The sequence below is a fragment of the Plecotus auritus genome, assembly GCF_963455305.1.
Source record: "Plecotus auritus genome assembly, chromosome: 9".
Classification (NCBI taxonomy): domain Eukaryota; kingdom Metazoa; phylum Chordata; class Mammalia; order Chiroptera; family Vespertilionidae; genus Plecotus; species Plecotus auritus.
In genome coordinates, this window is record NC_137783.1 from 109,973,860 (window position 1) to 110,000,335 (window position 26,476).

At 36.6% G+C, this 26,476-nt stretch overlaps 1 protein-coding gene across 1 annotated transcript in view; it reads left to right on the forward strand.

The window, feature by feature from the left end:
- The window catches only part of PGM2L1 (phosphoglucomutase 2 like 1), a 38,572-nt gene extending 12,599 nt beyond the window's left edge, over positions 1 to 25,973 (forward strand). Inside the window, exons 2-14 of the mRNA XM_080687178.1 lie at positions 198 to 365; positions 3,173 to 3,279; positions 4,000 to 4,084; positions 8,258 to 8,341; positions 11,448 to 11,641; positions 12,469 to 12,658; positions 12,971 to 13,068; positions 14,089 to 14,269; positions 15,988 to 16,081; positions 16,406 to 16,535; positions 16,766 to 16,955; positions 20,124 to 20,257; positions 22,929 to 25,973. Of these exons, the coding sequence (XP_080543304.1) occupies positions 198 to 365; positions 3,173 to 3,279; positions 4,000 to 4,084; positions 8,258 to 8,341; positions 11,448 to 11,641; positions 12,469 to 12,658; positions 12,971 to 13,068; positions 14,089 to 14,269; positions 15,988 to 16,081; positions 16,406 to 16,535; positions 16,766 to 16,955; positions 20,124 to 20,257; positions 22,929 to 23,031 (1,758 nt within the window). The 3' untranslated portion in view covers positions 23,032 to 25,973. The remainder of the gene's footprint in view (positions 1 to 197; positions 366 to 3,172; positions 3,280 to 3,999; positions 4,085 to 8,257; positions 8,342 to 11,447; positions 11,642 to 12,468; positions 12,659 to 12,970; positions 13,069 to 14,088; positions 14,270 to 15,987; positions 16,082 to 16,405; positions 16,536 to 16,765; positions 16,956 to 20,123; positions 20,258 to 22,928) is intronic.
- The last annotated feature ends 503 nt before the right edge of the window (positions 25,974 to 26,476 follow it).

Here is a 26,476-nt window from a genome sequence, read left to right on the forward strand (position 1 = left end):
TTGATAAAGGATTGATATCAAAATATATAAGAAACTTATACAACTCAATAACCGTGACGTCCTGGTTAATAGGTCGACTCTCAACCACTGCGCCATGCTGGTCAGACTATACATAGTATTTATTGGCTCCTTAGAAAGGCTTCATATTAGGAATCTGCTTGTGATCCTGATTAAGTTTTAATACTTCTTTTTTATAGAATCCCAAAACAAAAGAGCAAATTGAAAATCTGTTACGAAATGGAATGAATAAGGAACTGCGGGATCGTCTTTGTTGCCGAATGACTTTTGGGACTGCAGGACTTCGTTCTGCTATGGGGGCAGGATTTTGTTATATTAATGACCTTACAGTAATACAATCAACACAGGTAAGTCTGTACACTTTTTATCACTCAATGTTTTTTATCGTATAAATTAGATTGTGCTTTTCTAAGAAAAACCAAAACCTTCATATCCAGGAAGATTCTCTCTTGTAGGTAAATAAAAAAAGAATAAATTCTGATCTTTGATTTATCTTAGAAGGCATTTCTGTATCTTCAAGGTCAAATACTAACTTTCTCAGTAGGAGTTATTTTAGCTGTCATTGTCACCTTCTTGACAGTGTTACTTTGCATTTGTCATAAATAGGTGAAATCTTTTGGTTAGCTTTTGTCTTGTGATTTAGCAAGGCCTAAAATGGTCAAAATTCTTTTCTCTAGAGCCTTAAGGCAAGAAACAATTTCTTAAAAAAAAAAAAAGAAAGAAAGAAACAATTTCTTTTGGCTCTTCTAACAAATGAATATTGACATTTACTATTTAGATTACCCATTTAGGCATATGGCCATTGGTACAGGTTAATCAGAGTATTTGGAAAATTTAGTTGAAAATATTTCCCTTGGTTCTTCATATTCATTGGAAAGTTCTTTAAGACAGTGTATGGCATGACACCATTTATTTTATTTCTCCCCATTTTATGCAACTTATTTTGGAAACAAAATTACTTTTCTTTCCAGTGAATCATTATCATTGCTTCAAGGAACTATATTTGCTTGAAGGCCAAAGTGCATTTAGCATATACTAAAAATAGATCCAGACTAGAGAAATGTTCAGTAGTCGTAATTCTAATTGATCCTGGCAGATAGCAAATCATCTTTAGCCTTGTTCTGAGGGAATTCTCTAAAGCCAAGGGCTAGTGCAGGGGTTGGGGATGAAGGGATGACAACATACATACCACCTCCCCACCCCCATCTCCTCATCTAGAGATGCTTCAGTTCAATCTTTTTTATATATTGGGTTTCCTCATAAGCTTTCATTTTAAATGAAGATTCCTTGACTTAACAAAATTGGGTGGAGTAGCTATTTGAAAAACAATTTCTTTAGAAGTACAAATTTTTACAGGAGTTGAGTATGAAGTAGAAAAGTCAAATGGAATCTGATTCTTCAGCCTTTTCAGAATCTAGGTAGACGGGGATAAGATAAAATGGATTTTCATACCAGAGAATAATATGAGGTTCTGTGAGGTTTTAGGATAGTATAATCATTAGAAATAAATAAGTGGGTGAAACAAGTCAATTTGGGTGTGCATGTGCATACACATACATACACACACAGAAGGTAAGTTGGGAAGAATAATTCTTTTTTTAAAGATTTTTACATTGATTTTTAAAGAGAGAGGGGAAAAGACAATGAGAGAGAGAGAGAAACATTGATGTGAGAGCAAAGCACGGATTGGCTGCCTCCTGCACGCCCCTTACCAGGGATCGAGCCTGCAACTCAGGCATGTGCCCTGACCCAGAATCGAATCAGTAACCTTTCAGTGCATGGGACGATGCCCAACCAGCTGAGCCACACTGGTCAGGGCAAGAATAATTATTCTTTTTAAAAAAATATATGTATTTTTATTGATTTCAAAGAGAGGAAGGGAGAGGGAGAGATAGAAACATCAATGATGGGAGAGAATCAATTGGCTGCCTCCTGCACGCCCCCTACTGGAGATCAAGCCCATGACCTGAGCATGTGCCCTGACCAGGAATTGAACCATGACCTCCTGGTTCATAGGTCGATGCTCAACCAGTGAGCCATTCTTGAAAGAGCCCTGGAAGAAGAGTCCAGAAGTCACTGGGGCCTCATTTGGTGCTGCCACGTGGTAGGTCTTTAATTAATCAGTATAACTTAGTTTTAGTTGAATGAATGGCCTTGGGCAAGTCATTAAATGGAGCATCAATCTTATTCTTCCTTTTTGAAGAGATGTTAAAAGACAGACAAAAATAGAAATGGTATCAGCATTTCTGTCTTTTCAGGGTTTTAAGGATTGAGTGTGGCAACATTTGTGAAAGTAGTTTTAAAGAACTTGTAACAATATGAAATACTAGAGGCCCGGTGCACAAATTCATGCATGGGTGGGGTCCAGCTGGCCCACCCCAATCGGAGCCAATGGGGGCAGGGCCAGCCGGGGGGAGGGGCCCCGGTGCGTTTGGCCAGCCAGCCCCACCCCCTGGTCAAACTCTCGGTCAAGGGGACAATTTGCATATTACCCTTTTATTATATAGGATTATTTTTAGAAATGAAAGTGTTAATGTTAGCAAATCATTCATAAGATAGTTAAATGGTTTTAGCTATTTTCATGATGTTTTCAATATTAAATACTTCATTTTTTCATCACCCTTGACTGTTAATAGTCCTAGTTTATAGGATTTTCTTTTCTGTGAGATTTTAAAACCAAGGAATTACGAATGGGATAAGCCATTTTAAGAAATGTTCTAATGAAGTTTTTTGTTTTTGATTAAAAATGATTATGTCATAAATAGGTGAAATATTTTGATTAGCTTTCGTCTTATGATTTAGAAAGGCCTAAAATGGTCAAAATTTTGTTCTCTAGAGCCTTAAGGCAAGAAACAATTTCTTTTGGCCCTTCTAACAATATTTTTAGCATGTCCCATATTTTTCCCCCTTCGTATTTTATGTAACATATTTTGTTTAATATTTACTTAATTGATATTTTTGTGGTATTAAATGTTTCTGGAACTCTGGGAAATAAATGTTTGACATCTCACCTTTGAGGATTGAACAGTCTTGTCTCCACATTGGTAAACATAGGCATAACCATAAACTGCACACTGCACATAAAAATAATGGATTTTAAATCGTAGAAAAACGCAGGCATTAGGAGCTAATGTTTTGTGTTTATCTGCTTCAGGGGATGTACAAATACCTGGAGAGATGTTTCTCAGACTTCAAGCAGAGAGGCTTTGTCGTTGGGTATGATACCCGGGGGCAAGTAACTAGCAGCTGCAGCAGCCAGAGGTACAGTGTTCATTGTCTCAGATGTTAAAATGGATTAGAGGGAAAAACCTTAATTTTTCCCCACCAGTGGCAGGATATCTGAACTAGGAAACTGTCAATAGAAATGTGATCACATGCTAATATTTATTTTAGAGCTGAAATAGAAGCGTTTCAAAGATAAGCTTTAGCTTTTACAGAAAGGAGCAACATTTAAAAATACTTAGAGTTAGTATTTAGAACAGCATCATGCTTATTTTATGATTTTCTATTTTGACCAAGGCACTGGGTAGGAATAATGATGTAGCTTATATTTTCTCATTGTAGTCCCATTTGAATAGTTTTAGGGTATTTTTACACATAGATTACCATGATACCTTATTTTTTCAGGGGGTAGTTATGCATATTGTGTTTATTAAAGTCTCTTATTTCACTTTTCTCTGTTATTTTTGCTTTTTTTAGGTTTTATTTCTTAGTAAAAGAGCCATAAAAAGATAAATAAGAAAAAAGAAATTAAAATGTCAATTCTCTTTATTGTTAAGCTCCTTTAAAAATATCTAATTTATTTAACCTTTTTAAGTTAGAGCATGAAGCTTAAATAACCAGTGATTATAGGAATTGGTTATATTAGGATACTATATATTCAGAATAATTGTAACAGGAAACATTTATTATGGAAGTTAGGTTTCTAAAAAGTATGGTAAGACTAAGTGAAATCTTTTTTTTTTCCTCTCTCTTTTTTAGGCTTGCTAAACTCACTGCTGCAGTATTATTGGCTAAAGATGTTCCTGTGTACCTTTTTTCAAGATATGTTCCTACACCTTTTGTAGTAAGTGTGTTATGTTATTAATCTTACAGTTTGCTGCTCTGGAAAAGATTTCTTAAGTCAACCAGGATTCAAATATTTTTCCTGCATATAGTTCTCTATTAAGTGATATGAAGTGCCAAAAGAAGAACCAAAGGAAAACAGTGTTGCTCTGAATTTATTTTCATTCAACAAGCATGTGCTAAACCAAGTAAGAATTTGATCTGTAACAAACTGACAAATCTAGAGTCAGGGTGGAATATTTTAATACTATTCTTTCAGAAATTGACTTATTAGACAGGCAAAAACAATTAAGGATAGCTTTGAACACGTTGTTAGTATGTTTGATCTGTGTGTGTGTGTGTGTGTGTGTGTGTGTGTGTGTGTGTGTAAAAACCCTGTACTTAGTGATGGTAGGATGTTCATTCTTATCAAGCAGGATCACATAGGAAATCTCAACAAATACCAGAGAACTGCTTATTAAACTATAGTCCTGGACCCCAATGCAATAAGATTAGAAATGAGAAATCCAGTGTTGGAATTTTAAAAACCCTTTTATGAAGATATCATAGTGAAGATTAAAAATTACAGGCAATCCTTGCTTTGCATGGTGGTGCAGGACTATAAAACCATGGAAATCGAGCTGAATGATTAATGAGAAAAATTGTTCTGTAAACTTTAAATTTTTTTTGTCAAAACATAAAAACACTCTTAACCCTTACTTTAAAATTTTTATTAAAACATTTGTAAACCTTACTGTTAGGTCCCTTTGTACACCATAAGCGTCTATAGACACAAGCGGCAGACCTTCCCCACACACCACACGCATCTATAGCTGCAAATCTCTACGTGGAAAATGTGTTTGGTATGTTCTTCTACTAGTATTGGTACAAAACAGCGAAAAGAAACCAAGTACTTTTGTAAACAATGTAATGTTCCAGTATATTCAAAATATTAAATTATTTATCAGTGGCAGATAACTGATTTAAAAATGTATAGGGAAAATAAAAAATAGTAAAAATGTTATTTATTTAGTACACTGTAATTTAAAACATTGAGGACTAAAGTGTTTTATTCTTTTGTAAAATAACTTATTAAGAGTATGACCAGTGCTTGCTTCTTGTCATATCTCTTAACAATGTGATGAGCATCTTTTCTATGCCTTAGTGAATTGTCACACTCCTAATTTGGATCAGCTTCCCACATTTTATCCTTGGTACTTTCAATATTATGAACTCTCTCTGAGAATTCCTTTTTTTTTTTTTTTTTTTTTTTTTTTTGCCAGTGTCACTTCTCGGGGACATCTTCATCCTTTTCATCACAACTATAGCTCTCACTTAATTAAATCCATACGTTCGCCTTCACAAGGCTCTTCTGGTTGCAGATCTAGAGTCTCTTGAATGACAGCAGTGTTATCAACATTCCCAGTTATTTTTTCCTACAACTCCATTGCCATTCAATTCAAATTTCATTTCCACCATTATCACTTTTGTGTTTTTGCTGCATTTTCATCTTCATTGGCTAGTTCCTTCTTTCAGTTCTCCATTTTTGCAAGCTATAGATAATATAGCATAGTAACTGAAATTTAAACATGTTGTTGGAAGACTAGGATTATTTAACTAAAGCATGGTGTCAGACATTTGTGTATATTGGAACTGTGCAAAGCAAGGACTGCCTATATTTAAAACTGAGCAACATAAGTAGCAAAAATTATGGGCTATAACTAAAGCCCTGCTTAAAGGCAAATTTATAGTCTGTGAATAAATTAGGAAAAAATATTAAAAATGATGAGCTAAGCTCTTTAACTTAGTATATTAGAATGAAAACAGAATAAGTCCAAATAAAGTAAAATGAAGGAAATAATAAAGATATAAGGAAAATCAAATAGGAAACAAAGAAAAGAGAGTACCACCATAAGAGTAAGTTGGCTCTCTGAAGAAACTAATAAAATAAACAAACCTTTGCCCTAGCCAGTTTGGCTCAGTGAATAGAGCGTCGGCCTGCAGACTCAAGGGTCCCGGGTTCGATTCCGGTCAAGGGCATGTACCTTGGTTGCGGGCACATCCCCAGTAGGAGGTGTGCAGGAGGCAGCTGATTGATGGTCCTCTCTCATCAATGTTTCTAACTCTCTATCCCTCTCCCTTCCTCTCTGTAAAAAATCAATAAAATGTATTTAAAAAAATAAAAATAAATAAACAAACCTTTAACAAGGGTGCTCAAGAAAAAGAGAGAAAAGACACAAATAAAGAAATTTAATAATAAATACAGTAGAGACTAAGAAAAGCACAATATTCTGAATAACATAATGCAAATAAATGTGAAAGCTTCAGTGGTCGGCAAACTCAGTAGTCAACAGAGCCAAATATCAACAGTACAGCGATTGAAATTTCTTGTGAGAGCCAAATGTGTGTTTTTTTGTTTTTTTTTAAATATATTTTATTGATTTTCTACAGAGAGGAAGGGAGAGGGATAGAGAGCTAGAAACATCGATGAGAGAGAAACATCGATCAGCTGCCTCCTGCACACCTCCTACTGGGGATGTGCCCGCAACCAAGGCACATGCCCTTGACTGGAATCGAACCTGGGACCTTTCAGTCCGCAGGCCGACGCTCTATCCACTGAGCCAAACCGGTTAGGGTGAGAGCCAAATGTTTTAAACTTAAACTTCTTCTAATGCCACTTCTTCAAAATAGACTCGCCCAGGCCGTGGTATTTTGTGAAAGAGCCACACTCAAGGGGCCAAAGACCCGCATGTGGCTCGCGAGCCGCAGTTTGCCGACCCCGGGCTTAGATGAATTTCCCAATTTCCTATAGTAATTGATATGTCAAAACTGGTAAGAAGTATAAAACCTGGCCCTAGCCAGTTTTACTCAGTTTTACTACCTCAATTGCAGGCTCCATCCCTGGCCCTGGTCAAGGCACCATATGAGAGGCAACCAATCAATGTGTCTCTCTCACATTAATGTTTCTCTCTCTCTGTCTCTCCCCCTCCCTTCCACTCTTCTAAAAATCTATAGAAAAAATATCCTCGGGTGAGGATTAACAAATAAACAAAAAGAAGTAGAAAACCTGAATAAGTGTCTAACCACTAAAGAAATTAAAATGGTATATTTTAAATTTTTTTTTCAAATTAAATATGCCAACTCCAGGTGATTTTATAGGCAAGTTTTACCAAATGTTTGAGGAAGAGATAATGTCTCTATAAATGGTAACTAGTGATTTACTGGAAATATACTGAGTGGCTCAAAGAATTGAAGGAGTTGTTAAGTAATTAGTTCTAATGATTTACAAAAACCAGGAAGGATCCAGAAATTTAGAACATTTTTATAGGATTCTGCCACTGGGTTGCCAGTCCCAACTCTATCAATCCCTGCGTGGTCTTACTGAAGGTGGGATTTGCTCAGCTGGTATTTTTAGCAGTCCCAGATTCACAGCCTTTATCAACATAACCTTGAGTTAAAAGGCAGTCCTCCTTGTCTACCTTCAGCAGAGAGGCTTGCGTTATGAACCAGTTTCTGAATTAAATCAAGGGATAAGTTACTCTGGTCAGTACTGGACCATGTGTCCATCCCTCGATGGCCAGGAGGAGAGAAGTTGGATGTAATGGTAGAGGAGTAGAGGGAACATGCTACAAAAAAAAAGTGAAACCCAACCTCTAGGAATTAACTTTGACAACAAAGATGGTGAGTTGACCTTTATATGATATAGAGGCCACAAAGTAGATATACAGATTTCCAATTTTTTTTTCAGATTTTCAAATTGGAAGGCAAGAGACCTATATTCTACCCATGAATTGTCTCCCTTGTGATTGTATAATGTTGGATAAACCTCAGTGTAAAATTATTTCGGATTAGGTGATTTCTAAATTTACTTCCAGCTCTAACATTTTATGATTATATTCATCACTCATATCTCCAGAGTCTAGTGGAGTGTCTGGCATATAGTAGATGCTCATTAAATGTTTGTTAAATGAACAAAATAATAAAAAACATAGGACTAAGTTCAATGAGACTAGGGGGAAAAGCCATTCAGCCTAATAGGTGATTATTGTTGACCTTTTAGAAATGGGCCCCACCCAATGATGGTTGCGGTTATAGGCTATTTATATCTTGATGTCTTTTCCTGTTATTTAGTCAAAGGTATTCTAATGTCACATGTATGAGTAGCCAGGAAATTATGCTGTTGCTGTTTTTTCAGCCATATGCAGTCCAGAAGCTCAAAGCAGTTGCAGGTGTGATGATTACAGCATCTCACAACCGCAAAGAAGATAACGGATACAAGGTATGCCTTGGGCTCCTATTCTTTGCTTATTTACATAGCTCCTTTCTCATTTAAATATTAAATGCTGGGTTTATTTTCTACACTGGGGAGCAAAACTAGATATTGGGGACAGGGAGATAAAAACATTGAGGCCAACCCTCAAAGAATGTGAATCCCTACTGGCCCTTACTACTTCTCAACATGTACTATTATAACAAAAGTCTCTTCATCAGTCTCATTACTTCTATCTTACTGTCCTCAATTTCCCTATTCTGTTCCAAATCCATCCTGTCTTCCATTTCAGAAATATAATCATATTGTATCTAAATGAATTGGAGTTTGCAGGAAGAGAGCCAGAGTAATAGTACTTGGACATCACTGTCCTCTGCCTTCTACCAGGGCTCCCCATTGGCCACAGGATCCACTTGATGTGTCAGCCTCTGTGACAGAAAGTAGGGTGGAGAAGGGTGAAGAGTGGCCCTGGAGGGACAAACAGAAAACACACAGCACAGTATGGAGCCAGTGTTTGGGGCTCCTGGGTGATGAGTCCACGATCTTATATTTGCTTTTCTTCTTGTGTGGAAGGTCTTCAGGTACACTGGGGAAAATAAAATTTAATAGGAACACTACCCAGCTAAATGGGTAGTACTACCAGTCACAGAAGGAAGATTAATTCCGTTTTGGATATATTAAGTTTGAGATATTCGGTCAGCCAGGTAGCAACGTCCTATATGCAGTTAGATATAAAGATCTGTTGCTCAGGGGAGAAATCTGGACTGAAGTTATGGATTTGGGGGTCACCATACATATTAGAGTATTTAAGTGTATTTGGAAGTTCTTTACTTCAAATGTTCAACCATATATTGTCTCTGGGATGAGCAGCCCAGAGACAACATATGGTAGAAAAGCAGGTCCAGAGGGGATCTGTACAGAATATGAACTTTAAGGGAAGGGAGAAAGAGGAACTGCTGGAGATGGGAGAAAGGCCAGAAAATTTTGGTGTCACAAAAACAAAAGGGATGAAAGAGTTGCAAGGAGGAAAAGAAAGGTCAACTGTCAAGAGAGCTAATAACCCAGATCTTCTCTGAGTATCAGACTCCTACATCCAGCTGCCTACTTGATATCCACTGGGTTGTCTAGCAGACATCTCAAAATTACTATAGTGTCTCCAGAACAGAGCTCTTGATTCCCCCACAACCTGCCACATACACACCTAAATGTGTTCCTCTCAGTCTTCCCATCAATGCTTTGGAATGGTGGAGGTAGAAGATACGTGTTCCTCTCAGTCTTCCCATCTCTGTAAATTGATAACAATTTATAGAGATGGGAAGACTGAGAGGAACACATTTAATCCTAACATTTACAGAGATGGGAAGACTGAGAGGAACACATTTAATCCTAACATTTAATCCACTAACAGGTTCTACACAGTCTACATCTACAATATATGTTGAATATGTTTACTTCGGTCCATATCTTCTACCTCCAGCATTCCAAAGCATTGTTGTCTTCTGTCTGAACTACAGCATCCAAACTGGTCTCTTCCCTCCTTCCATTGTTCTCGCCTGCAGTCCATTCTCCACCAAGTGGCCAGATGATCTTTTAAATATAAACAGGTCATGTTACTTTCTTGCTTAAAATTTTCAGTGGCTTCTCATTCTTCAAATAAAATCCAAACTCCTTACTTTGGGGATTACAGGACTCTGTCTCTGCCTACCTCTTCAACCTCGTTTCCTTCATTCCTCTCCTGTGGTCACTACTTTCCAGTCACACTATCTCCTTTGTTCCTCCAGTTCCTCCAGTATACCCAGCCCTTCTGTGCCTCTGAGGCTTTGTAATTGTTTTTTCCCTCTGCTTGGATTGCTCTTCTCCAATCTTGCAGACTGGCTTGTTTTCATCCTTCAGCTTCCTGCCCAGATGTATCTTCCTTGAAGACCTTCCAGGGTCACCTTATCTCAAGTAGCTTCCCTCAGTGACCTGATCTATCTTGTTTATTTCCTTCACAGAACTTATCACTATCTCTCATTATCTGCGTTCTTTTCCTCTTTTTTTTTTTTTAAATTGATTTCAGAGAGGAAGTGAGAGGGAGAGAGAGATACAGACATTAACAACGAGAGAGAATCATTGATTGGCTGCCTCCCACACACACCCCACTGGGGACTGAGCCCACAACCGGGACATGTGCCCTTGACCAGAATCGAACCTGGGACCCTTCAGTCCAAAGGCTGATGCTCTATCCACTGAGACAATCCAGCCAGGGCCCTGCTTTCTTTATAATAATTTATCTGTTTGTTTTGTTGACATGTTTGTTTGACACCCCCCCATTCCCAATATAATAAGCTCATGCATGGGTGGAGGTATTTAGTCTGTTTTGATATTCATTGTTGTTGAACATATTTGTCACATAGTAAACCCTCAAAGATTTCTTTTTCTTAAAATATAAGCACAAGGTAAAAAATACAAAAGTTAAACAGCCTAAAAAGTTAAATAATAAATATTATCACTCCTAACCCTTTCCCCCAGTACCCCTTTCAGAAGCAAATACTGTTTCCAATTTTAGTTTCCTTCCAGAGATAGTCTATGCATGTGTAATCATATATGCATTTGTCATTCCCTTACTTTTTTCACACAACAGTATGAAACAGTCTTAGAGATAATTCTCTGCATCGAGCCATCGATGATTGATTGATAGATAGATAGATAGATAGATAGATCTGTCTCATTGATCTTTAAAAACCTATATAGATGAATCCTAATTTATTTGACTGGTCCTCTGTTGGTGAATATTTCATTTGTTTCTGATCTACTTATAAGCAGTGCTACAATGAATGTTGTTCTACACATAATCTTTGTTCATATGTGCAAGTAACTTTATATAGTCAGATTAGAATAGCAGTTAAGAGTATGGTTTGGGTTTGAAACCTAACTCTGTGATTCAGAAGCTTTTTGACCTCAATATACCATCAATGTACTTTGGCATTTATTAGTCTAGTCCCATGTTGACATTTTCTACCTGATTAATTTGGTGTGCTTCTTTATAAAGTCAAATATCTCTAGCTAAGAAAATATCTGGCCAATATTTGGCCAATATTTCAAGTATTTATAAGTGTATTTACCTGTTATCTAGGTTTATTGGGAAACGGGTGCTCAGATCACATCTCCTCATGACAAGGAAATTCTGAAATGTATAGAAGAATGTGTGGAACCCTGGAATGGTTCCTGGAATGATAATTTAGTGGACACCAGCCCACTGAAGAAAGATCCTCTGCAGGACATTTGTAGTAGATACATGGAAGACCTGAAAAAGATCTGTTTTCACAGGTACCCAAGTGGGACTATAGGATAGTATTACCTTAGAATAAGATTAACAAATAAGGGAAAGAAATACATATAAAAATGTGTTGGCTGTTTATTATATTTAAAATTATAGCTAAACAGTATGGTCATAATAGTAAGAAAGTGGAAATAACCTAAATACCCATCAACTGATGAAGAGATAAGTAAAATATGATATATCCAAACAATGAAATATTATCCAGCAATAAAAGGAAGTGAAATACTGATGCAAAACATTATCCTAAGTGAAAGAAACCAGTCACCAAGGACCACATATTGTATGATTCCATGTATATGAAATGTCCAGAATAGGCAAATCTATTGAGACAGAAACAAACAGAAAATACATTAGTGGTTACCTATGGCTGGGAGGAATGGGAGGGTTAGAATATGGCAGCTATGGGGTATGCAGATTCTTTTGGGGGTAATGAGAATGTTCTAAAATTGATTATGATAATGGTTGAAAAACTCAGAATATAGTGAAAGCCATTGAATTGTACACATTAAATGGGTGCATTGTATAGTATACTAATTACCTCTCAGTAAAGTCATTAAAAAAGTTTAGCTAAATATATGTATTCTCTCTGTATAAGATTAGGGAATTTTCTCTAAAAATTTATTTTGCCTTTTCTATGTGCATATTTTCATAACTATTTCATAAGTAGCTAACACAATTGCTAGAAAGCATCCTGGCTTGCTGAGTAGGTTTTCCTTATTCTACAAAACAGATTTTAGCTTTCTCTATAGCTTGTTTTAATTATATCCCAAGTAACAAAGCTTTAGATTGATTGAGTGATGATTTTTCTTTACAGGGAATTAAACTCAAAGACCACCTTGAAATTTGTACATTCATCTTTTCATGGGGTTGGACATGATTATGTGCAGTTGGCTTTTCAAGTATTTGGTTTTAAGCCTCCAATTCCAGTACCAGAACAAAAAGATCCTGACCCAGACTTTTCTACTGTTAAATGTCCAAATCCTGAAGAGGGAGAATCTGTGCTGGTATCTTTCTTTTATTTTTAAATTATTATTAGTGTATTAAACTTAATCAAATAGAACTCATTGACAATTCAAAGATTACTTACAAAAGCAGAAATCACTTTAGTTTACATCTTTTAAATTATATGGGAGCCATATATTCTGTTTTGTTTGAAATCTCTATGGTAGATATTCCTACTTCCAGGCTTATTTTAAATTTAGCTGAACTGTATTCCTTCTAAAATTCATATCACTGGCATAGTGCCTACATTTAGGATTATTAACATTGAATTGAATGTCTTCAATACAATCCAGCCTTTTGGGTCACTGTTGTAGGAACTCTCTTTGAGACTGGCAGAGAAGGAAAATGCCCGGGTAGTGGTCGCCACAGACCCCGACGCAGACCGACTGGCGGTGGCAGAGCTTCAGGAGAAGTCAGTAGAACCTGTTATTTGATTAAAAGCTTAAATTTTGATGAAAAAATTTTTTATTTTAGTCGAATAGGCTTGTTGGAAATAATTTTAAAAATAAGAAAATACATCTCCTGTAAGCCCATGATCCAGAAACGGGGTGGGCAAACTTTTTGACTCGAGGGCCACAATGGGTTCTTAAACTGGACCGGAGGGCCGGGACAAAAGCATGGATGGAGTGTTTGTGTGAACTAATATAAATTCAAAGTAAAGGAGTGGAGGGGAGAGCAAGAGAACCCTCTGCTCTTTTGGCTCCGCGGGCCGGATAGAACAGCCGAACGGGCCGGATCCAGCCCACGAGCCATAGTTTGCCCACGGCTGACCTAGGTTGATATTTTAACATTTTCTTTCTGTGTTTTTTCTACTCAAATATTTAAGATATATTTGTTTTTACAAAATTGTGACCATACTATACAGGATGGACCAAAAGCAGGTTTATAGTTGAGAGTACGAAAAACAGGTTTTTCTTGTATTATTTATTAATGATTGTATTATTTTCCATACGAACAACTGTAAACCTACTTTTACCCCACCATGTATATAATTTTATGTAGATTATTTTCTATTTAATATCATACTGTGAGTATTTTCCCCTGTCCTTAATTATTGTTTAAAATATTAAATTTTAAAATGGCATAATATCACAACAGATTGCTTATCAATGTGATCATTTCCTAATCTTGGTCCTTTGAGTTGCTATGTATTTTTGCTGTTATAATGTTGTGACAACTGTCTGCATAGAAAGGACATTATATTAACTTTTTTTCTAATTAAATAGGATAATAAAAGTAACAATTTTTCAAAAGACATTGCTACCATTTCTACTCTAAGCTCACCCCTGGTCAGTTAGAAAAGTAGTCGTAAATGTTTTCTCAAAGAGTCCATACAGTAGTGTTTGGGTTGGTGATTTGTAGGTCTTGGGGATCAAGAAGCTTTAATGAGAAGTTATAAAGTTCCTGACTTGAGTTTTTTTTCTCTCTGCAGTGGTCACTGGAAAGTTTTCTCAGGAAATGAGTTGGCAGCTCTGTTTGGGTGGTGGATGTTTGATTGCTGGAAGAAAAGTAAATCAGGAAATGCTGATGTGAAGAACATTTATATGTTAGCCACCACAGTCTCTTCCAAAATTTTGAAGGCAATTGCACTTAAAGAAGGATTTCATTTTGAAGTAAGAATAGATAATACCTGTGTGCCACTTTTCTAAACCTATTTCTATAAATTAAAGCCATCTCCCCGCCAAAACTGACTTTTATCAATTTCATTTATGATTCCCACTTTTTTTCTAATTTTGTTAACATTAAATCTTTTTGATAGCTTAGACATGAGCCAAATTCATCCAGTGTGTGAATTTCTGAAGCTAAGATTAGGTGTTCTTTAAAAATTGCATTAATGCTTATTATTCTATACAATAATATCTGGTTTCCATACTGAGAAAATCTGGCTCCTGACTTCATCAATAACATAAACTCCATTCCAAAAAATTGTAGGTGTCTGGAACCACTTGTGTAGGCTCTTCAAGTTCAGTCTTAAACTTTAAGTAGTCTTCTGAATTGCAAATTAAGACCCAGAGATTCTACATTAAAAAAAAAAAAAAAAATGATGCCTCTCTCTCAGCACAGATCACTAACCTTTGTGAGCCTCAGGCAGTTAACCTGACTAAGCTGACTGCCACTGGGACTAATGTCAATGAAGTTGCTTTTCCTCTGCCATCTTTGCCAAGTATCAGTGAAAATGTCACCTTTGGGCATTTTTCTTGAGCCACAGTCAAGCTACAGGTCTTAACATTAACTGGCTGAGTAAAAGAAAATTGTACTTGTCTTAATAAAATAGAGCTTTCAACCTCAGGCTTTCTAAAATACAAATAGCAAAATAGAAGAAAGTGATATTTTATTTAAGATTCTGAATTACAAGTAACGTTAACATTTTTATCATTTATGGTAAGAAAAATGTATAATGAGCACAAAAGAGAAAAAAATGATTCTAAAGACCAATATTATAAATGTACTTCCTTGTTGTTTTTGTTGTTGGGAATAGGGGTGGCAGATGATTTTGGCTTTTACGTTACGTTACGTTACGTTACGTTACGTTACGTTACGTTATGTTATTTTCCAGTGAGGAGGTAGAAAGGTGAATTAGGAATCTTAAGTTGGTAATGCTGAGCTCTAGAGTCAGTGTGTATCACATGCTCTTTCTGTTGACTCTAAAACAGTTCATGTCTATGAAGGGAACAATAGCTCATCAGATGAAAAGTCCTCAAATCTAATTACCAAAGAAGGACTTGGTGTTATGGTAAAGAACACTTGGTTCAGGCATATGTTGTGATAATATTGAAAGTGCATCCTTAAAAAGCTTTATGGCCTTCGATTACTCCAAGGGAATAAATCACAACCTTCGTAAGTACTCTTATTCTAGTGCTTACAATACAGCTTACAGGACAGTTTCTGAGAAGCAGTGCAATTGAATCCTGCCTCCATCTCTTATATGCAGCATAATCTTGGGCAAATTTACTGGACTTCTGAGCCTGTTTCAGCAACAGGGTTTTTGTGAGCGTTAAAAAGAGTGATGTAAAGCACTTGTTACACTGTGTTGTAAATAGTAGGTGGTCATAATATGTTACTTTGTGACTATATGCATCACCACTTGTAAATATTGGATTATATTTGGTGTAAATCACCTATTTTGATAAATATTAGGTCATCAGTTGTGGCAGTGCATGTGTCCGTGCACTTTATGACTACATGTTTACCACTATGTACATCTTTATGGGCCAAAAGCCATACAGACGATCACTGTGAGAGTGTTATGTAGTGCATTTAGAGACCTGCTTTTCTATAATATGTGTTATGAGAGAGTCACTTAACAAGAGTGGCCTCCTCTGCATTTCAGGAAACATTACCAGGTTTTAAATGGATTGGAAGTAGGATAAAAGACCTCCTGGAAAGTGGGAAAGAAGTCCTTTTTGCATTTGAAGAGTCTATTGGTATGTAGTAAATATTAAAACCTTTGAAATTTGAATGAGGGCATTTTTTTTAATTGTAGTGATTCTATAGAGAGGAATTTTTGTATTCTGGTTTTGTATTCTGAGTTGTGGTAAAAACCAAAGAGCATTCAGAAATGTGTAGGTACATCCCCTCATCAGAAAAAAAAAAGACCCTTGAAGGTCCCCTAAATAACTTCAGTATCAATGTGCTTCATTTATTAATAGGATTTAAATTCATTGGTCCTCCTGAAGAAATGTAAAACCAATGAACTTATTACAGGCTTAAGTTTTCCTCTTTTTTAAAGATTTTTTTTTAATTCTCAGGTTTTCTATGTGGAACTTCAGTTTTGGATAAAGATGGGGTGAGTGCAGCCGCTGTTGTTGCTGAGATGGCAACTTACCTGGAAACCATGAATATAACACTGAAACAGCAACTGGTTAAGGTTTATGAAAAGTAAGTCCTACCATTATGAATTTCACGTGCTAAATTTTTCTTTGTCCTACTTTCAGCCAAACTTGTTTTCGAGAAATAGTCAGTCCTTTTTTAAAAGTACTCATTGTCTGAGACACTGAGTTAAGGACTGCCACTTTCTACATAATACTATAATTAGGTTATCTTTAATATATACTTTTCTAAAGAGTTATCTGAAAGCTGATTTTAACACTTTAAATCTTTGTGTGCAGGTATGGTTATCATATTTCAAAAACTTCGTATTTCTTGTGTTATGATCCACATACCATCAAAAGTATATTTGAAAGGCTTCGCAATTTTGATTCTCCAAAAGAATATCCAAAATTTTGTGGGACATTTGCTATATTGCATACACGAGACGTTACCACTGGATATGACAGCAGCCAGCCTAATAAGAAATCAGTAAGTACCTTTAAAAAAACACACACACAACAGAAAACAGTTGTTAACTTCATACTAGGGCAAAATAGAGGAAGTTCAAGCCAATTATTTTCCTGAAACTAGGATCCATTGCTTTGCCGCAGAGCTGTTTTAAGTCCACTAACTGGCTCTCTGACTCTGATTCTGTCTTATCAATCCCCAAGTGTATGCTACCCTCTGGGCCTGGAGAGGTGAGAACAAAAATGAGAAAGGCAAAGAGGAAGGGAAGAAGGGAGGGAGAATGTGTGATGATGCTAAATAAATAATGTTGAAAATGAAGTCCAAAAGCCTATAATTTCAAAGCTGCCCATCTTTCTAGTGTAATCTCCCTTTTTCAGCTTTATTCCCTATACCTCCAGCCAAATAGAACAATTTATAGTTTCTTGCATATATACTTTTTTTAAAAATTTATCTATTTTTGCTCAAGCTAGTTCTTCCGTCTACCTTTTCTTCCTGCTGTTGCAGGTCTACACCTTAGCCATATTCAAGACTTAAGGCAAATGTCACCTCCTCCACAGTCCCCTCCAAGACCCATAAGCAAATATCTTTCTCCTGAGGTTTCATTACGTATTGTGCTTCCTCTTGTCATTCATCACTTTCTGTTTTATGTTATCCGTGTTGTACGTGGCAGATCCATTTCTGATGTACCTTTATGCTTCTCAATGTCCTGCCTACATAGTAGGTGCTCAACAAATATTTGCTGATCATCTTTAGTTATTGTTGTTGTTATTAGCCTAAATTTTCATTTATAGTGTTCTGATGTTGACGCAAGATTCTAGGGGCATGATATATTTGGGGAAACCTGTAGCCTCTTGTGGAGAATACTACCCATATTCTCTTTGTGTATATACATCCAGTCAACAAATATTGGTCCCCAGTCATTGATATTGTATGCATGTGCACATCTGTGTGTATCTATTTTTGTGTCTTTGTAAACTACTTAAAGAACCAATTTTTTTGCTTTTTATTTTTCTATTGTTGCTATGCTTATCATAGTTCTTGTGTTTTGCTTTTTTTTCTCTTAACTCCCTTTAAAGCAGCGGTTGCCAATCAGTGGTTTGCGGACCACTGGTGGTCCGTGAAGTCCAAAAGGTTGGTGACTGCTGCTTTAAAGTATATATTTGTTAATCAAAGGGCTTTTCTATCTGTTTCTCACTGATGCTTAGTAGTGGAGATATAGTTAATCCCCTAAGGTCACAAAGTCAGTGTCAAAGACTTCCTGAGTTTGTTCTCCACACTTCAGGTTGCCATTCATCCATGTGTTCAGCAGGCATTTATCAGAACCCTTCTGTGCTACAGGCAGAGGCATGCTGGGGATACAGCAATGACAAAGGCACCACTTCTGCACTCAGAGTCCAGTGGGGAAACAAACAAGTAAACAGTGACTACTTTACAAAGTGATAAGTGCTACTAGGGGGTGCAAAGGGTGCCATGGAAGAGCATAGGAAGGGCCCTTACTCAGAATCGGGGGGGCTTGTGGAAGACTTTCTGGAGGACTTTGTTGAGTTGTGTTCTAGAGTAGGAGTTATCCAAATTAGGAGGAACAGAGGGTATTTCAGGCAAAGGGAATATGAAGTGCTAGGTCTGGAGGTGAGAAGACATCTTCTCCTTTAAAGAACCACAAGTGCCCTGGCTGGTTTGGCTCAATGGATAGAGCGTCGGCCTGCGGCCTGAAGGGTCCCGGGTTCGATTCTGGTCAAGGGCGCATGCCTGGGTTGCGGGCTCGATCCCCATTTGGGGGTGTGCCAGAGGCGGCCTATCAATGATTCTCTCTCATCATTGATGTTTCTATCTCTCCCTTTCCCTTCCTCTCTGAAATCAATCAAAATAAAAGAAAAATAATAATTATAAAGAACCACAAGTAACCTTAGCTGGGTGGTTTAGTTGGTTGGAGCATCATCCCATACACCAAAAGGTTGCAGGTTTGGTTCCCAGTCAGGACACATACCTAGGTTGCAGGTTCAATTCCCGGTCAGGGCGTGTGCAGGAGGAAACTGATCAATGGTTCTCTCTCACATTGATGTTTCTCTCCCTCCCTCCCTCTCTAAAATCAATAAAAATGTATTCTCAGGTAAGGATTAAAAATTTTTTTAAAAAGAACCACAAGTAACTCTCTATAGTGTGGGGCTCGAGGAAGAATGGTCTGTGTGGTGAGTGGGTAGAGAGGGGCAAATGTCCAGGCAGGAGGATCCGTTAGTGCACTGTTTCAGTGAGAGAGAATGGGAGCCAGAACTTAATAGTAGCAGTAGTGATGGAGAGAAGTGGACGAAGTTGAGTAAAATAAAGTATAGAATAGATAGGGCTTGCTAGTTGATGTTCTGTGAATGAAAAAGCAGGGAGGAAGGTCTCTGCCTTAGCAACTAGTGTATGGTAGTAGCATTGACCGAGAGAGGGATCTCAAGGAGAGGACCAAGCTTGGGACACCTGAGGAAAGGCCCCACTGTCAACCCCCACAGCTCCTTTGAGATGCCTTCACAGACCAATCTGTGGTCTAGAAAGAGTAACAGTGTTAACCCATATATTTACTGTCAGTAAAGCTTTGGTTCTTTTTGCTTTTTTAATTTTGAAGTAAAAATATTAATTTTTGAACCCCAATGAATTATTTTGCCTGTCCTCCAGGATATGTGCATTCTGCTTTGGCGAATTAATAAACTGTGAAAGTACTTTAAAATTATAAAGCACTTTGCAAAGATAGAGGCAGTTTGGACTTTGATACAGATAGACCTGGCTTCAACTTCTTGCTCTGCCACTTAGCTGATGACCTTGAGCGGCCGTTTACTCTGAGTCTTGCCCGTAAATTGGCAGTAATGTTTACTTTGTGGGATTATTGTTGGGATCCAGCGACCATGTATGTAAGGAAAGGTATATAACCCAATGACTGTATTGTAAGTGTTCCGCAAATGGTATATTTGTAAATTATGTATGTAATATTTTTTGTATTTTATAATTCTTTAAAATTTTTTATTTTAAATTGTGGTAAACAATTAAAACATAAATTTTATCAACTTAACCATTTTTAAGCATACAGTTCAGCATTGTTAACTACTTTCACATTATTGTGTAGATCTCCAGAACTTTTTCATCTTGCTAAACTGAAACTCTATACCCAGGAAACAAGTGCAATTAAGCTGTTGTTACAATTGTGCATAGGTGTTGCCTGTGAGTAAAAACAGCCAGATGATCACATTTACTTTTCAAAATGGTTGTGTTGCTACTCTTCGGACAAGTGGGACAGAACCAAAGATAAAGTATTATGCAGAGATGTGCGCATCACCTGACCAGAGGTGAGAATTGACTTTTTAAATGTATACGTAAAAGCTTTATTGAGAGGTAATTCACATATCAAAGAGTTCGCCCACTAAAGTATATAATTCAGTAGTTGTGTATCCAGAGTTGTGCAGACATCACTACAATCGATTTTAGGCCATTTTCATCACCTCAAAGGGAAACCTCATACCCATTAGCAGTCACTTCCCATTCCCCCCTCCCCCAGCCCTAGGCAACCACCAGTCTACTATATCCCATTATAGATTTGCTGCTTATTCTGAACATTTTATAGACATGGAATTATATAATACTAGAGGCCCGGTGCATGAAATTCGTGCATGGGGCGGGGGAGGAGGGTCCCTCAGCCTGGCCTGCACCCTCTCCAATCTGGGACCCCTCGGGGGATGTCTGACGGCCGGTTTAGGATTGGGCCTAAACCGGCAGTCAGACATCCCTCTCACAATCTGGGACCACTGGCTCCTAACTGTTCACCTGCCTGCCTGCCTGATCGCCCCTAACCACTCTGCCTGCCTGCCTGATGCCCCTAACTGCTCCCCTGCCTGCCTGATCGCCCCTAACCACCTCTGCCTGCCTGATCTCCCCTAACCACCTCTGCCTGCCGGCCTGGTCGCCCCTAACTGCCCTCCCCTGCCAGCCTGGTCACCCCTAACTGCTCTCCCCTGCTGGCCTGATCGCCTACCTCAGCCCCTGCCACTATGGCTTTGTCCAGAAGGACGCCTAGATGGATGTCTGGAAGATGTCTGGTCTAATTAGCATATTACCCTTTTATTAGTATAGATGTGTTTCTTTGTGACTGGCATCTTTTACTTAGCATGATGATTTTAGTTTTGGGTGTTGTTCTTTTTTAATTTCAGAGAGGAAGGGAGAGGGAGATAGAGATAGAAACATCAATGATGAGAAAGAATCATTGATCAGCTGCCTCCTTGCACGCCCCACACTGGGGATCGAGCCCTCAAACCTAGCTTGTGCCCTGACCAGGAATCGAACCATGACCTCTGGTTCATAGGTCAATGTCAGCCACTGAGCCACAGTTGGGGGCGTGCCGGAGAGGCAGCATAATGGTTTTTTGTGGGTTTTTTTTGAGGTTATATATTATTGTGGTGGGGTTTTTTTAGCATCATGTTTTTCAGGTTCATCCATATTGTAACATGAATCAGTACTTTCATTTTTTTTAATTGTTTTCATGGTTCAATAATATTTCATTGTATGGATCACATTTTTTATCCATTTATCAGGTGATGAATGTTTGGACTATTATGAATAATGATGCTACAAATGCTTACATACACATTTTTATGTGAACATAGGTTTTCATTTCTCTTGGGTATATAGGGGTAGAATTGCTGGGTCATATGGTAATTCTATATTTAACCTTTTGAGAATCATCTGGACAATTTTCCAAAGCAGCAATACCATTTGGGAATTGAATTTTTAAATTTTGGTGAATTTATATTCCTAGAAAGGCTCTCTGAGCTTTAATAGTAAATATAAAGAAATGATCAACAAATAATGTGTTTATTGCCATATATTCATTTGTTGCATCTAATATGATTTGATTTAATCTGCCCAATTTATTTCCTTTTAAGAGTGTGTGAATAAATAACTTTAATAAACATATTCAAAGGCTATTTAAACTTATTAAAAGTAGTACCTTCTATAGTGTTGGCATTGATCAATATATTTTTGGGAAGATTTTTTTGGAATTGACTCCAAGGTACATTATTTAGTATTTCCCTAAATCTTTGTGTTTCCTTTAGTGGTGGGGATGTGGGGTGGTGGTGGAGAGAGCAGAGTTTAAAGTAAACCAAATTAGGTAATGCTACATTTTTGTAAAAATGAAGGATGTCCCTGCCGGTGAGGCTCAGTGAGTGGTTGAGTGTCGACCCATGAACCAGGAGGTCACGGTTCGATTCCTGATCCGGGCACATACCCGGCTTATGGGCTCAGTCCCCAGTGTGGGGCATGCAGGAGGCAGCTGATCAGTGATTCTCTCGCATCGTTGATGTTTCTGTTTCTCTCTCCCTTCTCTCTGAAATCAATAAAAACATATTTTAAAAAAGGTTTATAAAAATGAAGGGCGATTATTAAAGTAACAAAAACTGGTTTGTTGAGTAGCGTGTAAAATAACTGAAGGCAGTTTACAAGAGGCTTTTCTGGAAATGTTTTGGGCAACAGCAGCTCTTCAGGTGATGACTTTGAAGGATCTACTTGTAAGTGTACATTTATTTTTCAAACATCTCATTCTTATAGTGACACTTCCTTCTGCTACCTGAAAGACAGTGCCATAGCATCCCATAGTATTTGTACAGGTTATTCTTCAAAGTGTTTCAGGAAGCTGTTTCTCTTAATACTCAGTCTTGGTGTTCTAAGCCATTAAATCGCCTCACCTAGGAGGAATCTTCAGGTGTACTATAACTCATCCATGTATCATGTTCCAAGGGTCTCCTCTTAATGTAGTTTAACCTCAGTTTGTGATATTTCTTGGGTGTGATTCCCCCCCACCCCCCGCCCTTGGTATTGTTTTAGTTTAAATGAGTAAATTTCTCTTTTCTTTACCAATTGTTTTAATCATTCCATCAGGCATATGCCTTCTTAAAATGTTATAACAATTAAAATTTTAAGGCTATGAAATTCAAGAAATTCAAAACTCTTCATTTTTTCCCTCAGTGACACTGCCTTACTAGAAGAGGAATTGAAGAAACTCATTGAAGCTTTGATAGAGAATTTTCTTGAGCCCAGTAAAAATGGGCTGGTCTGGCGTTCTGTTTAGTGGACATTCGTACATCATTACTTTGCGCTGTCACATGGAACAGGGCTGCCAAGAACTTCATGCATCGAACTTGTGTTAGCATTCCCTCTCTATCTCATCTGGCCGAGTATCCTTTTCCTTTTATTTTCTCTCTTTGGTTGGATGACTAAACAAACTATATAACTTTGATATGAAGTAGTCTGGAGAAAATGATTCAAATTTTTTCATAATCTTGAACAAAAGTCATTACATTAAAAGTATTATAGTAACATGTCATTCTTCCTTTAGCAGAAACAAAACTGTGCAAAAGTGAGTTTTCTTATTAAAGTGTGATCAAGTAAGCTTAGTTCCATATTCTTGTGATTGTGTATAGCATGTGTTTTTATTTTAAAAAATAGGCAGATAAATGTTGTATTATTATCGAGTTAGTTAAGAAATTTATTTCATAAAATTGGCAAGAAAACAGCACTACTCTCAGAATACTGTGGAAAAGTATCATTGTTACATCATAGGTATTGACTTACAAATGAGACTTCTTGAGATAGGGTATTTAGCATTTCTAGCTTAGCACAGATGTTACAAATGTGGTGTCCAGCTCTTCTGTTTCAGGTGCTGCTAGTGCAGTGTAAATTTATTGTATGTATTTAAAATTCCGCGTTTATTGAACATAGACAATAGTGGCAATATTCCTAGAAGCTTGGTTCTTGTCCAATTTCTCAGTGCCTTCTCAGGGTATGTTTTGAATTGAAACAGTGTTCCTGCATTGAATATAATTTAATTCATTAATTTTCAGGCAGTTCAGGAAAACCTTTCAAACTATATAGGTGCATTCCCTCTATATTAAATAGGTTTGCTGACTTTAAAATCTTATGAATGTATATAAAATTATTAATAAAAGCAGACTCAATGTAACTGTAGTTAAAAGCATCTTCATGTTAGAATTAAGTGTTAGTTATCACAGCCTTTGAGTCAAGAAAAAGACCTTAACTGAGAAAAGAGCTCTGAATTTATTTAAAAGTCTAACATTTGGATTACATATTTATAATTAGATTTATTTCTTTATCAGATGAAGTAATACCAATTTTACTAGGAAATAAAACATCCCGACTTTAGGTATTATGAAACACTAAAACTACATGTTTTCAAACTATTGTCCAGTTTATCCTAACATCTTTCTGGCTTCTATACAATTTCTTATCACAAGAGTAACTATTTATCTTTTCTAATGTGGAAAAAAAATTGGAAGGTCACTGGTTGATTCTGCAGTCTTCTAAAGAGACAGTGGAGAAGCTTTTAAAAAGTGTATCCTGTTATATATAGCTCACAGTGTATCCTGTTATATATAGCTCACAGTGTATCCTGTTATATATAGCTCACAGAATACTTAAACACATGTGGTATAGTTAAGAAGTAACAATAACAAGGTCTTGGGTGTAATCATCTAAACAAATTGCCTATGGAAGATAACTGTTATTAGAGAATTTATTTCCTAAAAATAATGACATAAATTTGAACTGATTGGAATACTTATTAAGTCATGGTTTGTTTTGTTGTAGCTATTGGCTAACATTTGGTTGAACTTATATAATCCAAATGTAATTTTCAAATTATTGTATTGCCACTATTGTTAATTTATTCCTTTCTTAGTTTCTTACAGCTGGATCTTGTATGACTGTAGATAATAGACAGCTAGCTAAATGTAGAGTACCATGTTTCTAAATGAGTTTGTCGTTTGTCTTCAGTGGCTTTGAACTTAAGAAATGTGTAGAATTTTTTTCTTTATGTACTTTTAGGAATGTAGATATTAATTTAGGAAATGGCCTATATTCTACAAAGTGGTATGAACTATGCTATATACATGGAAAATATGTATATTTGATTTCAGTGTGTTTTTCATTGACTGAAGAACAAAGTGGAGCTAAAATGATACAATAGCCAATTTACAATCTCTAAAGCCATGTTATGATTGTCATTCTGTTGTAAAGAGGACAGTTTTATTTGAGTGCTTTAATGTAATGCAACATTTAAGTCATCTTAATCAAGGTGAAAAGTTATTAAAGCTTGGATTCTTATCTCAAAAATTTAAAAATCCAAAGTTAAAGTTAATAAATATTTGCAAGTGTTCCCAAAGTGCATAAATTGAGGAAATTATTTGATTCTAGCTAAATTCTCAAGTCTATTTGAGTGTGATATTTAGCATGAACTTGACATAGTGGGTGTACACTTGCCTAACAGGATAAATTCAGTAGCCCCAGCCAACCAGGTCAGACAGAAGTGCTGACCAGTAGGTCTCAACTTTGGTCTCTGTATTGATTATCTTTTTCTTTATAAACAATATCATGGAAATGAACGCATCCTCACTGAGTGTGCAGATCAAAACTGGGATTTTCTAGAACTCTAGGGAAAGGAAAGAATTAGTGGGGCAAGATTAAAGCATAGGTTGGGAATAAACAGTAGAAATAAGCAAACAATAGGAAGGCCAATAAGGTAGCACAGGAAATGCTTTTTGTCAAGGGCAAATTTACCACCCTAAAAACAGGGAATAAATGGACTGTAGGCAAGTTGTTTAATTGTATTTATTTGTTGTGACGATGAATGAGTAGTGAACCTTTGTTTTCTATTATTGGTGACCACTAAAGAGGCCATGTTTTAAGGCATGAGAAAAAGTACCCCTCTTACCGATTCAGTTTCTGAGAGGAGGCTGTTTCTTAGGAGCATATGGGAACTGGGGAGGGGATATAGCAGAAATGAAGAGGAATAAAATATAGATTGGAAAATAAGACCTCTGAGAAAAAGTAAAAAAATAATAAGAGCATTTAATTCTGGAGAGGAGAAAGCTGTTGAGATAGTTTAATAAATCATAAGTTATTGAGTCTTTTATTGAACGACTTAAATTAAGAAGGAATATAAAAAACTGTTCTCCATCTCCAGGAAGCATAAAATAGGAGGGAATAAGGATCTTTAAAAAAAAAAAAGACAACATGAATAGTTTAAGATTTAAAACCTTAGGCAGGAATCATTATGAAGCCTTCGATTTGATTTTGATTTTTAAGAGAATAAAAATTTAAATGTTATAGGATATGCTAAATGGCTTTTACAGGTTCTTTCTAAACCTTTTTTTTTTTTAAATTCAGGTTGGAACAAAGATGTCATAAAGAGCACTGAAAGTAACATTTGAATTTCACTCCATATCTGTAAGAATTTAGCTATAAGATAAATTTGTTGAGTAGTAGATGCATGAGTGCAGTGAATAAGACCTACTAAGATGTTATTTTTAATTTAATCTGGCAAATTAAGTGAGACTTGAACACAATTTTGTTAATCTTGAAGAATGTATAGCATTATAGGGTATTTGAGGGGTTTGTTTAAAGTTTACAGTATTGTTATTCGGATGTAGTAACTTTAGCAGAGAGTTTCTAAGAGATTGGACACTTTGGGATATCTTTATGGAGGAAATAGAACTTCT